Source organism: Rutidosis leptorrhynchoides, chromosome 6, assembly GCF_046630445.1.
Source record: "Rutidosis leptorrhynchoides isolate AG116_Rl617_1_P2 chromosome 6, CSIRO_AGI_Rlap_v1, whole genome shotgun sequence".
Classification (NCBI taxonomy): Eukaryota; Viridiplantae; Streptophyta; class Magnoliopsida; order Asterales; family Asteraceae; genus Rutidosis; species Rutidosis leptorrhynchoides.
In genome coordinates this window covers 129,276,742-129,291,057 of record NC_092338.1, presented here as the reverse complement: position 1 = coordinate 129,291,057, position 14,316 = coordinate 129,276,742, and the positions used below count along the sequence as shown (strand labels likewise).

At 38.4% G+C, this 14,316-nt stretch overlaps 1 protein-coding gene across 1 annotated transcript; it reads right to left on the bottom strand.

Annotated features, from left to right (window-relative positions):
* Positions 1 to 3,786: 3,786 nt before the first annotated feature.
* Positions 3,787 to 4,413, bottom strand: LOC139854065 (uncharacterized). The gene is made up of 2 exons (XM_071843389.1): positions 4,280 to 4,413; positions 3,787 to 4,225 (listed from the first exon to the last, which is right to left on the bottom strand). Exons 1-2 carry the CDS (start codon positions 4,411 to 4,413, stop codon positions 3,787 to 3,789), a joined length of 573 nt encoding a protein of 190 aa, XP_071699490.1.
* Between the last annotated feature and the right edge of the window lie 9,903 nt (positions 4,414 to 14,316).

Sequence of the window (14,316 nt, the reverse complement as noted above, 5' to 3'; positions counted from 1 at the left end):
ATCATCATTATTTTTATCTAACATCATCATCATGTTTCATTTATCTCAAATCATCATCTAATAACTATCATCATCATCGTGTATGCGTATCAAAAGCAAGACAGGAGCAGCGAAGTTAATCATCATCAATTTTATTTTCAACCTAACAACTAAGCAAATTCGGCCCATTGTCAAACTTCGCGGCCCAAACAAAACTGATGGCCCAATTATCAATTGAATCACGGCCCGATTAAAAATTGAAACACGGCCCAATTTTCATTTGGGCAATTCACGGCCCAAGATCAAATAGAAATGTGTTTCAGTTTTTAAAGGTTATGTCAAATACGGAGTATATATAAAAAAAACCACACGCCAGCTGGTCACACTAACCCTACACACCTTTAACATCCCACTAATCAAATTGAATACTATATATGTCTGTTTCAGTTCGCTTAAACCAAAAAGGAATCACAAGGTTCTTAACAGTACATGATATCATTATCATTATCTCCTTTATTCCACAACAACTCCCATCTTCACTCATTACATTATTTATTTATTTATTTATTTATTTTTTTATGTCCATCCCGTAACAGAAATACATAAGCAGAAGAAATCGAGCATGAGGGATAAGGTTTATTCATGGTGACTAGAGGTGACGTTCAAATATAGACAGAATTATATACAAACAGTGAGCACGAGTAGGTATGAAATAGGAGAATAAATGTATCGTACGTGGTGTTTTGGATCTCGGTTGCAGACGCGTGTTGGTGATGATGGTTGTAAAGGTGTTGAAGATTTAAAGTGGTGGTGGATTGGAGAGGATGGTGGCGATTTTGTGGTTGTTGATGATGAAGGTGTGGCAATTTACAGAACAGTAATAAGATTGCAGGTTAATGGGTTTAAGTGGTGATGATGATGAGTTATAATGGCCGGTGGTGATGATGATGAGTTGTAATGGCCGGTGGCGTTTCTAAATGGTTTACGTATATATATACGAAGAGGTGAAAGTGATGAAGGTGAGATAGTTGATGATTAAGTGATAAGGGGGTGATACTTATGTTATTGTATATGATGGTTCGGTTTAGTGATGGTGAAACAAGGAGTAACACACAAGAATATGTATGTATATATATATATATATATATATATATATATATATATATACACACACACATATATATGAAGTTGAGCAACAGAAATATTACTAGATTATGATGATGGTTGTCGTTGGTTGTTTGTCGTGGCTGGAACAGGAAACATCACAACGACAACAACAACAACAACAACAACAATACCTAATCCCGCAAGTGCAAGGTATGGGGGAGGTGAGATGTAGACAATCCTACCTCTACCCTATAGTAGAAGAGAAGTCATTTCTCCGTCCACAGGCAGGACCCGTGTTCGAAGAAAGTCGTCCCTCTCTGTACTCGAGAGTAGAGAGATTGCTTCCTGTGGACCTCCGGCCAGAACTGAAACAATACTAAAAACAAAAAGCGATGCATACCTGAGTGTGCCGTACGGAGCTCATGGAAGGCGCAAGCAATGTTACACCAAAATAACGATAGACAAGTATAGTTATATATATAAACGTATTTAGATGCACATACAAAAAAAAACATACATCCATACACATACATATATAAACCTACATACATGCATAAACATACATACCCACATATATAAGCATACCAACAAACATAAACGCGCATACAACATCCATAAACATACATCTATACAAACGTACATAATCATACCTACATAAACATAAACATATATATATAAATGCATACCTGCGTAAACATACATGCATACTTCCATACATAAACATACATCAATACATTCATACATACACGAAAAGACAAGCATACCTACACATACTGCTACATACAAGCACACAGCAACACACACACACATGAAACCCATATAAACACTATGCCCTAACCGCATAAACAAGTATATCCTAGTAAGTCTTACACAGCACAGAACAAACCTATGTACAAAAGAGAGAATAAATAATATATATATATATATATATATATATATATATATATATATATATATATATATATATATAAACATACATACATACACACACTTATACATACAAGCACAAACCTAAACATACATGCACGCACCCATAAGGATCATATAAAAACAATGCACTTAACATAAATAAACAAATATATCTTAACATAAATAAACAAATATATCTTAAGCAAACATAGGACATAAAACATACATACATACATACATAACTGCATACATAAACATACATACCTGCATCCGTACATACACATTTAAACATACATACATAATCATACAAAACAACCATTCATAAATATACAATACACAACCATCCAAGCCTAAACATCCTTTAAAAAAAAAAAATCACTCATCTATTCTAATTCTAGACCTCCACAAATTCCTATCAGAAGTCATGTCCTCGGTCAACAAAAGCTCCTTCATGTCAATCTTCACTCGATCCTCCCATCTACGCTTAGGTCTACCTCTTCTTCTAACACCGTCCACCGTGAGGGCCTCTACTCTTCTAACTGGAGCCGTAAGTGGGCGCCTCATAACATGGCCAAACCATCGAAGTCGTTCTTCTCTAAGTTTGTTGATGATACTACCAACTTCAAGGTTTTCTCTAAAAACCACATTTGGTATCTTATCTAGCAAGGTTTTACCACACTTCCACCTAAGCATCCTCATCTCAGCCACCTCCATCCTTCTTTCCAGAGCCTTCGTCAATGGCCAGTGCTCTGAACCATATAACATGGCAGGTCTAATTACCACCTTGAAGAATTTTCCCTTCAGTTTAAAAGGTACCTTCTTATCGCACAAGACTCCGGTCGATGCTCTCCACTTCAACCATCCTACCTTAATACGATGAGTCACGTCCTCGTCAATCCTTCCCGATTTGTGGATCATCGAGCCTAAGTATCTAAAAGAGTCTTGCGGGTGCAAGATCTGGTCCCCGATGTGAATATCTACATCATCATTGAGTTCATTTTCGTTCCCGTTGAAGTCGCTCATAAGGTATTCAATTTTTTATCTACTTATTCTTAGACCATTTCGTTCTAAGACCTCCCTCCATAGCTCAAGTTTCCTATTTAGCTCCTCCTTGGTTTCCGATACTAAAACAATATCATCGGCAAAGATCAAGCACCATGGGATGCTGTCCTGTATCCCTCGAGACAGCTCGTCGAGGATTAAAGCGAAAAGAAAAGGGCTAAGTGCCGATCCTTGGTGTAGGCCCACTTCCACCGGGAAAAACTCCGTGTTTCCCACATGCGTCCGAACGCAAGACTTCGCACCATCGTACATGTCTTTAATAGCTCTGATGTAACTACTCGGGATACCCCGATCATTGAGGCTCTTCTAGATTAATGCCCGTGGAACACAATCATATGCTTTCTCTAAGTCTAAGAACGCCATGTGTAAGTTCTTTTGCTTTTCCCTGTACTCCTCCATAAGGCTTCTAATGATATGAATCGCCTCCATCGAAGAACGCCCTGGCATGAAACCAAATTGGTTCTCAGACACATTTGTCTCGCGTCGAAGCCTAGTATCAATCACTCTCTCCCAAAGCTTCATGGTATGGCTAAGTAATTTTATACCCCTATACTTACTGCACACTTGAGCATCCCCTTTGTTCTTGTAGATGGGAATAACCTCGCTGAGTCTCCATTCAGTTGGCATTTTTTGGCTTCTAAACGTCTTGTTGAAGAGACTTGTCAGCCACCTCACACCATCATCGTCCAGGCATCGCCAAGCTTCTATAGGGATTTGGTCCGGTCCTACTCATTTATTTCTTCCCATCTTTCTTAGAGCCTCTCTAACTTCATCCTCTTTAATCATCGAGCAGGGACAGTTGTTTTGATACTCTTCTATTGATGTGTCATCCCGCTCATCGTTGCGCTCAGATCTACCCCCAATGAAAAGAGACGAGAAATACTCCTCCCATCTTTTCCTAATTCCATCTTCCTTTACGATGCTTTGGCCAGCTTCATCTTTGATAAATTTAATATTATCCAGGTCCCTTCTTCTACGCTCCCTTTCCTTAGCTATCTTGAAGATATCATTTGCTCCCTCTTTGGAGTCTAGTCTCTTGTACAACTCTTCGTACGCCTTATCTTTCGCACGCGCAACTGCCTTCTTAGCTTCTCTTTTTGCCTCTTTATATCTTTCTTCTGCCTTAGTTCTGTCAACAAGTGGACCGTCATGAAGGGTGATGAGCTCCCTGAACCTTACATGTTTAACCGCGACTTTAGCTTAGACCTCCTTACTAATCCACCAAGATTCCCTACTTGCCTTATGTCCTCTGAAAGTCCCTACTGTCTCACCTAGAGATTCTTTGGCAACCCCCCTAATGGTGGATGCTAAACTATTCCACATACGACCCACGTCAACATGCGATACATTATACATTTCTTCATCTACTCTTTCGACCACCTTTACTCTAAAAGATTATGCCTTATCTCCGCTCAAGTTCTTCCATAGGATTCTAGGTAAAATTGCTCTCACACTCCTGTTGATTCGTCTCTGAATTTCTAAATCCATGATCAACAGTCCATGTTGAGAGTAACAAGACAAGCCTGTCAGGACCTTACAGTCTCTACATGTCCTAAGGTCACCTTTACGTAGCAGCAGATAATCAATCTGAGTACTACGCCCTCCGCTATGAAAAGTAGCTAACTGGGCCTCCGTCTTTCTAAAGAAAGAGTTTGCAATAACTAAATCGTGGGCGATGGCGAAATCGAGGATAGAGCAACCTTCTTCATTTTTTACTCCATACCCAAAACCCCCGTGGGCACCCGCATAACCCTCCGCACTGGCTCCTATGTGACCATTGATATCGCCCCCTATAATCAGACGATGATCAGCCGGGCACCCTCTCACAACCTCATCTAGAGATACCCAAAAACGTCTCTTATCTTCCTCTCCTAGACCCGCATGAGGTGCGTAAGCGCTAATGACCATGAAAGTTTCCTCCTCAAAAATAAACCTAACCGACATATTCCTATCGCTAAACCTACATACGTTGACGACATTATCCTTATAAGGCGAACCCATAATGATTCCTACCCCGTTTCGTGCTCTCCTAGAACCCGAGAACCATACCTGGTGGTCCTTTATCCTGGTAGCACCTTCACCCTTCCATCTAGTCTCTTGAACACACACAATGTCCAGTCTTCCCTTAACAAAGGTGTGAACAAGCTCATGAGACTTGCTAGTCAAAGATCCTACATCCCAACTACCCACTCTAATTCTAGTCGGGTTCGCTACCCTATTATCTCCCCTACAACTTCCTATGCTACCCACCCCTAAGCTAGAAGGACATGACCTCAAGTTACCATAAGTGCATGAAACGTCTATCTTAGGAGATCCAAAATAAAACCAAAACTACAAATAAAATAAACAAATAAACAAATAAACAAACAAACAAATAAAATAAACAAGTTAATAGCAGTAGCTAAGTAATGGCAGTAGCAAAAGGATATACATGTTAATTAGTGAATATGAGTAATAATATACTAATAATAAAAAATAAAGATAATAACGACGATTTGAGCTAGTAATATAAACAACTTGAGCTAGTATATTAACAATAACAATAGCAAAAAGACATGTGCAGTTTTATAAGCAGTCTTATTTGATGATGATTAAGCTATGAGATATGAAACATGAAGGTGTTGGTTGTGGTGTTCGAATGGTAACAGAAAAATAGGAACGTGCAGTAGTAATTCAAACTAGAAAACAATATGCTGCAGAAGTAGTTAGCTGTAGTTGTCCGAGCATCTATGGCAAGTTTTTGGAATGGCGTTTGTTTAAACCAAGAAATAAAAAGAGTAGCAGAGGTGTTCGATTCTAGGGGTTACTTGATGAAGTTGTTAATTTTAAGTGATTTTCTAACAAGAAGTTATGCAGAGAAAATAAGGAGGGTGATGATAGTTCTTGGTGTGTGGTGGTCATGGTGAATAAGGTGGTGACGATTGGTGTATCTATTTGAGGTGATCACATAAAAAAATGGAATGATTGATCATTCATTGAAATCTATGTATGTATATATATATATATGTATATATATATATATATATATATATATATATATATATAATATGTATCATATATAAATATATATATATATATATCTATAGATATATATCTATAGATTAAAGATAGATAGAAACAAAAATAAAGAATTGGTGATATGCTCTCTAACTACTATGATACATATATGTATATATATTATAGGTTAGATCCAGTGAAGGATATAACAAAACAAACACAATAAGTTTCAATAGTGAATGAATAGTATTCTCAAATAAGTTTTACGAATGAAAAGAGTCAAGTGTGGTATCTGTTTGTGATTTCAATCACATAAAGTAGATAAAGAATATACACTATATTAATCAATTTAATTAAAATGTGTAAACACAATATCAATCAAATATCAATTAAGAATAGTTAGCAGCCAATTAATTTGGTTGTTTCTACTGACAGTTCTTACGGGCTAATATATTGTACTCCATTATTTACTCAGTGACGAATAAAAGTGTTCAGAAAAATCTCATATTTTTAAATTAACTATATTTATTTATTTTGGTCATTATGGTATAAAATTTTGTCATTAATTATTAAATAAAAATTAAATTAATTATTCACTCCCAACCCCAAGTAAAATATAAAAAGTTTCAAAATTCAACTAATAGTTCCTAAATATATTTTTAATAAGTCCATAATTTATATATCTCATTTTCGGATTACCATTTATTTTAAAATCACATAAGTTCGTAATTAACTTGATTAATATCCATCGAATGGAAATTGAGTGTTACGGTTGTTTACTAAATAGATTCAAAATCACAAAATATATATTTAACATTCTTTATATATATATATATATATATATATATATATATATATATATATATATATATATATATATATATATATATATATATATATATATATATATATATATATATATATATATATATATGTGTGTGTGTGTGTTTGTTTTAATTACTGGTTATCATAATATTCTATTTTTATTTTATTTTACATATTTAATTTTAATAATAACAACATTTAATATTCCAAATTATATTTCCAATTATTATTTATACATATATATATGTGTTTTAATTACTGGTTATCATTATATTCTATTTTTATTTTATTTTACATATTTAATTTTAATAATAACAACATTTAATATTCCAAATTATATTTCCAATTATTATTTATATATATATATATATATATATATATATATATATATATATATATATATATACATATATCAAGTTACAATTAATTATTCGTGAATTGTCGGAACTGGTTGAAGGTCAAATGGTTTCATAAAATTGTTCAAAAATTTTGAGATTCAATTTAATAGACTTTGCTTATTGTATTGAAATCATATAAAGATTAAGTTTAAATTTGGTCGGAAATTTTCGGGTCGTCACAATACTAGTCCTATTATCCGTGTAATTGTTCTATTGTCCACTGGCACATAGGATGTCTGTACTTGTGGGGATAACAGCATCAGAGAGCGTGCTCTCCTCTTTCCTCTTTGGTAGCTATTTGCAGGAACACCCCAATTCGGTTTGGCACCACTATTTGTTTAAACAAATAGAATGTTGTGTTCCCTAGGCGTTGACAAAGTATAACACATGTCTGCACATGCGTTAAACTTCTGCATTCCCACGTGGTCTTGTAAGGTCACTTGTCAGTCGCCGACGCGTGTCCTTTTCTGTTCAACTTAGTCTTCGACTTCTGTTGAATAGTACGATTGATGTAGAGCACTCAGGAAACCAGTATGCTTGTAATGGAGCATAGTTGTCTTGTGTAGTAAGCTGCATTCCAGCTATGTTGGTTCTTCATTGCTGAGTCACTTGATATTCTTGAATTGCTGAGTACACATCCTGTGCTAATTGAAGAATACTGTCTACCTTGTGCTGGTAGACTAAGAAGCAAACTAAACACTCGACACAGCAATATTTGCTGTCTATACATAAACAAACTTGTGCTGACTGCACATAACATTTTAGTGCAAATAAATTACAGTTTTGTCATAATTAAATCCTTAATTATTTTGGGGACTCAACAATCTCCCCCTATTTAATGATGACAAAACCTATGACATATAGAGAAAACACTAAAGCCAGCACTAAAGGACCTAATGAAAAATAGGTAGTAAATTTGTCCCTTTTAAGTTTGTTTTTGGGATCTTTTGTTGAGTTATCCATATCTTATAAATTGATATGATTTTGAAGATAAACTCATTTCATTTTCATTACAGCAGAGTATATACAAACATTTATAGAACAGTATAATGAAAAATGAAATAACAAAAGATACAATTAAATCACTAGAAGGCTATCTGTCTTTATCTTTATCTTTCACTTGTTCATCTCCAGATAGCTCTTCTTCCTTCACTTTGAGGGTTGCCCAGGCTTCAGGAAATAAGTAAGGCACTTCAGCAGGATCGAATACTGGAATCTGAGGGGGTAGAATGATGGGATCTCTACTGTGTGGGCCATCACCAGTAGATTTCTTTCCTTTAGGCTTTTGAGAGAGAACTTCTTCTACATTCACTACTGGTGCATTCCCATACTTTACTGCTTTGTTGAAAAGCTCTTGAAGTTCAGGTTTCAGTGTATCTTTAATACTACTTTTACCTTTACCAATAAAGTACTGCAGTATCTCCATCCATTCACTGAACCCTAAGGTTCTTAGTTCAGTGTAGTCTATCCTCTCCTAAACATTACCTTCCCTGCTGACAGAGAAAGCCCTTCTTGTGCCTTTGTGCACCTTGATGATCTTACTAGTATTTGATCTTCTGGTTAGTACATCACCATATTATATCCTATAGTAATGATCAGATAACTCTATTGTTCGTTCAGTTTCTAGAGGGGCAGCAGTAGGAGCTTTCTCAGCAGCTTCCAGTTCTTTGAATGCCTTGTCCTGTTTCTTAACAATGGCTTTGGCTAACTTGAGGGATTCAGCCTCTTGTTTTCTGTCAGCAGCCAACTTAGCTTCTTCTTCCTGAAGCCTCAGCCCATATTCGGCATCAGCATCCTCCCTTCTTTGCTTTTCAAGTTGAACACTCAAAAGATAATCATTGGCAGTAATGTTGAGGGATTTTGCTATAGCAATCAACTTTCTGCCTTCATCAGTAGTCATGGCATCACAGTATTGCTTTAGATCTATGTACAGCTGTAGAGCCTCATAAAAGAGAGCTTTCTCTACATCAGTATGTAGCCTTTGACCACTGTTGTATAGATACACACCAACTTCAATGTCGAATTCCAAAGCATTGATGTATAATTGTTGATCAAGTGGATGGTACAACATTCTGATGTGGCGTATCCTTTCAGGTATAGCTGTTGCTCGTTGTTTAAGCTGTTCTGGAACAGTGATCTCCAGCATGTAAGCCTCTCTTTCGTCTGGATTCATCTTTCTTAAGTCTGGCTCACCCTGTGCAGCTGGATCATCTTCCCAAGTAGTGTGTTTATCATGACGTTTTGGGGAAGATGGAGGATACATACGTGATTCTGCTGTGCTAGAAGAACCCACTGAATAAAAGTTAATACATTAATCCAGTATCCTGTCAAAGTAAGCAAGAGTCCAAGAAGGAATAGGTGATTGAATAAATGTTGAACTCCCTCTGCCCCAGACTGTGAAATCAGCAGCATCAACAGAATCAGCATCTTTGTTAGCACCCAGCTCATCCACCTTTGCGGGGTCTTCTTCACTTGTTACACCCAGCCGTACACTTCTGGTTAAGTCTTCACTCATAGCACTCCTTGCTGTGTCTTCAGTACCAGCTGACTGATTAGTATTAGCTGGCACAACTGCCACAGTATCTTCATCAGCTGCCTCAAATAAGGGCTCTTTCCTTAGGGGCTGATTGTCCCTAGGAGTAGATTTTACCCTTTGTTTATCGATTGACAATGGTTCAGCTGATAGTTCTTGTGTTGATACTAGTTCTTGTGGAGGAAGATAGGGAGTAATAGCAAGATACTCCCCCTTAACATCATCATCATCATCATCAAGGTTGATGGTTTCTGCTGGCTGGAATTGTGTAGCTGGCTGAGCAGTAGATGCAGATCGAGAGGATTGGCTGGTTTCTAATATAGCATCCAACGACTTCATGAATACATCTGCTCTAACTCCTCCTGACTCAGTTGAAGCCAAGTAATCTTGCATCTCTTCAGGTGTTATCTTCTTAATTCTGTCTGCTCGCTCAGCATACAGCTTTGCCTTCTTCTTGTCATATTTCACCATGAACTTAGCATTTCGTTTTCGAGCGTCTCTTTTGTATTTATTTATGCTGATCAGTTCATCCTGAATATCCATCTTTTCAGGGTCTAGGCTTCTTCTATGCTCAATTCTATGTCATTTACGAGCAGTATAGGCCTCCCATTTAGCATTAAAGGCATCATTCAATTCCTGCTGTCTCTTCTGATGTCTCTCCATTTTTCTTTTCATTTTTCTTTCAATAGATTGAGAAACAACAAAAGATTCAGCAACAGCCAGTTCAGAAACATCACTGGGCTTACTTCTAGAACCAATATCATCCACAGATGTGGCAGATACACTGGGTTGATATTCACCAGTAGTCTTGACACCTGCTTCAGTATGAGCGTTGCTGGGCTTAGTGTCAGTACCTTGATCAGTACCATCACCATCATCATCACCATCTCTCATTTGCTGCTTTGGAGCCTTCTCATGCTCATGCTCCCCCTTAGTTTGTTTTCTCTTTTTATGCTTTTTAGATTTCTTCTCCTCCTTTTTGTCATCAGCCGGGGCAGAAGGATGGTCTGGGGAAATACGTGCATCAAGGTCACTATCTGACTCTGGAACAAAAAAAGCAAAGTTGTTCCAGTCAGCATCAGTAGGAGAAAGATGGGCACCATGATCCACGCCATATTGTCTGAGGCATAGGTTGGAAGTACGAACTTCATTCCTTGCAACACCCATGGCCATTTGGTTTACACTGGCCCTTACATCAGCTTGAATAGCAACCATGCATTGCATTACCTCCACCATTTGAACATAAGCAGAGGCAGGAATCATTGTAGCCATTTGCTATTCCTACGAATCCAACCTCTCTTTCAATACCATATTCTCCTCATTAATAAAAAGAATTCTTCGATTAACAGCATCAAGATCAGCTTGAAGACGGGCAATATGATCAGCATATTCATTGTGAGAGATGATTCACCTTTTAAGGTCCTCCTCTTCCTCATGGTGTTGGACAATAGCATCCACCGCGAGATCTACAAAAGCACAAACTTGCTTGAGCTGGGCTTCAATAGTGGAAGTTGTAACATCCCCAGCTCTGCATATGGCTTCAGTCATACGATTAGTAATAGTATCTCGGATGGATCTTTGGATGTCTAGTGTGATTCTGGATATAGTACGATAAACAGCCATAGTAGAAATGGAAGCCACCTCAGTAGGATCAAAACTACTGGTTGAGGGGCGATCACTAGCAGTGACAACATGAGTACCACCATGGGGTGGTGGAGGTAGAAGGTCAGAATCTGACACATCACCATGATCACCACTGTATCCTTGTCAGCATCATTATCAGCATCATCAGAAAGATCCACTGGTTTGTCTTTTGAACCAGTCACATTATCATGAATGACTGGCTCGTCCTTACCAGTACCTTTATCAGCATCATCATCAGATGAAGAAGATGATGAGGAAGAAGCTAATGAATCAGAAGGTACTGGCGAATCAGGAACCTTTTGCATGACACATTTACCGGTATCAGGATCGATGATGAACTTGAGGGGCCTCCATGTACCAGGCCATGGAGAAGTAGCTGGAGCCATACCAAAGTAATGGTAGTATGGCTGCTCATTAACTTGTTGTAAAGTGGCCAGCCTCTCATAAACCTCTTCTCTTACTGGTCGATCAAGCTGAGATAGTAGTTCAATCAGTTCTTCCTGTGGTAGCTTGCTGGCTGAGACTAAAGCACTTTGAGGATCAATTGTCAGCTGATCCACTAGCAAGGCAATCTTGGGAGTGATCGAGGCTCCCTTATATATGAAGTTGGCACAACTTCATCTGGATCTGGTACCTGGCACACATACTTGGGCTTTTCACTAAAAACAGAAGTCGGAGTAGTGTCAGTAGTAGTAGCAGTGGAGGTACCAGCATCCAAAGTGGGTTTCGTAGAACCAGTGATATGTGCAGAATAGGCAGCATTTGCTGCAATAAGCTTATCAGTAAGCAGTAAGCACCATGTCATCCTGGTCACTACTTGTAGTAATTTCCTCAGTAGCAGCAGTTGGAGGAGTAACAGTGATAGGACTAGTAACATCGAAATCAAGAACCTCCTTAACGATATTATCAATAACTTTTTCAAGTGCAGGAGGAGGTTCCATTATCATTTCATCAACCACCTCAGAATCAGTGGTTGAAGTAGTAATACCGGAGACAGCAGGAGGAGTAGCAGAAATATTAACACTAGTTAACTCCTCATTAATAGTAAGGTCAGTGGAACCAGCATCCACAATATTTCCAGTAGCACCAGCAGTAGTAGAGGTAACACCACTAGCATCAGCACCACCAGTAGACAAATCAGTCGCACCAACACCAGTAGCAGAAGCAGAGAGCTCATCAGTAGAAACAATAACATTCTGTGCTTGCTCCCCCCTGGCTGTTCATCTACCCTGCTAAGAACTAAAACAAAAGAACATTTTATGTTAACAACTGTAGAACCAAATAAATTTGACTCAACAATTGCTTCTGTTGTTGGTCTCTGGGGATAGACTGGTGATTTAGTCAGCCCTTTGATTGAGACAGAGTTAGGTATCTGTAAGTGCAGCTGTGACTCTGCTAACTCATTGGCAACACAGTTGACCCAGATTGTGTAAGAGTTCTGGCTGGTAATGATGTAGGAGTGTGACTCTTATCATGATCCAAGTAACATTTGGGTTGTGCAGTAGCCTGAGCTGATTCAACACGATGAGGAGCCAGCTCAAGTCTGCTTTGGGGGTCAGTTATGTTCTCTGCTGGTTGTACTGTCAGCAGAGGATATTTCTTGAAGGATAATTTTGAAAAATGTGGAAGTACCAGGATAGAAGAGTATGAGATGCTACTCTTCTTAACACTAGTTTTAAAACCAGTCACCTTGGGAGTCAAGGTTGTACCTTTAACTCCACTTTCATTTTTCAAGTCAGCAGTTAAAATAGTTTTCATTAAGTTAGAGATTTCTGCTGTTTGATCTAGAGATGCACTAGGTTCCATAGCAGCCTTCTTTTCAGAAGCAGCAGTTGAGACTGGGGCAATCTCCCATGTGGTTTGCTTGGAGCCAGCTTTAGCACGTTCGGATTTGCCTGTTACCAAGAAATAGATAAGAAACGGATTCAAATACTAGAGGTGGGTAGTCAGTATATAAGACTATGGCTATTCTTTATTATCAGAGAGCACTAGGTTCTAATACAACTACTACTTTACCAGTATGTGATACGGTGGTTGTACTAGTTGAGGTAGCTGGCTTCTTCCTTTTAACAGCTGGCTTGCGCTGAGGTCCCTCCCCCTCAGCTGGTGCAACACCAGAGGCAGTCGATTGGTGAACTCCACCCCGAGCAGCAAGATACTCGAGCATGCCTGGTGTTAAACCAGTATATGGAGCAGCAGGAGCATCTTTGGTCATTCCCCCTTATTTCATAGGCAGGTCAACCGATTCATCAGTAATCTGCTGGTAAATATCACCCAGCTCGTTTTCAAACACAAGGCTCAAGAACCTTGGAAAGGGGATCAAGTGTGTTCTTTTGGGTGCAAGCACCATTTCCCTTAGCCTCAAGAAGATTTCATCGGCATAATCAATATTTCAGTTGAACAGCAACCCATGACCAATCTTAAGCTCAAAATCTGAGCATTGGTCAAAACTACCAGACTTCTGGCTGATGCATTGTGTCAGCAATCCAAAGAAGTAATACCAAAGAGGTGGCATATGCTTCCTTAAAGGCGTATGAGCCACTGGTCGATTAAACCCAATAATTTCAAGTACCTCCCTTCTGAATTCATCACTTGTTGGTGAATCAACAAATGGTCCACTTGGCAGTTGAAGGGCTCGTCGAATGGCATCAACTGTGATTGAACAGTTTAGGGTTTCAGTAACCATGCCACGAATACAAGGAGCATTCTCTTGAGTGGTGGCCATGGTGGCAGTGTACTAGAAACTGGCTAAGCAGGCTGGATACAGACAATAAGGAACACCGGTAATTGCTCGAGCCAGAGGTGATTGCCTTATGTAAGCGATGAGTGTGTCATAACCCATGTTGGCTTTGGATTTTGGAA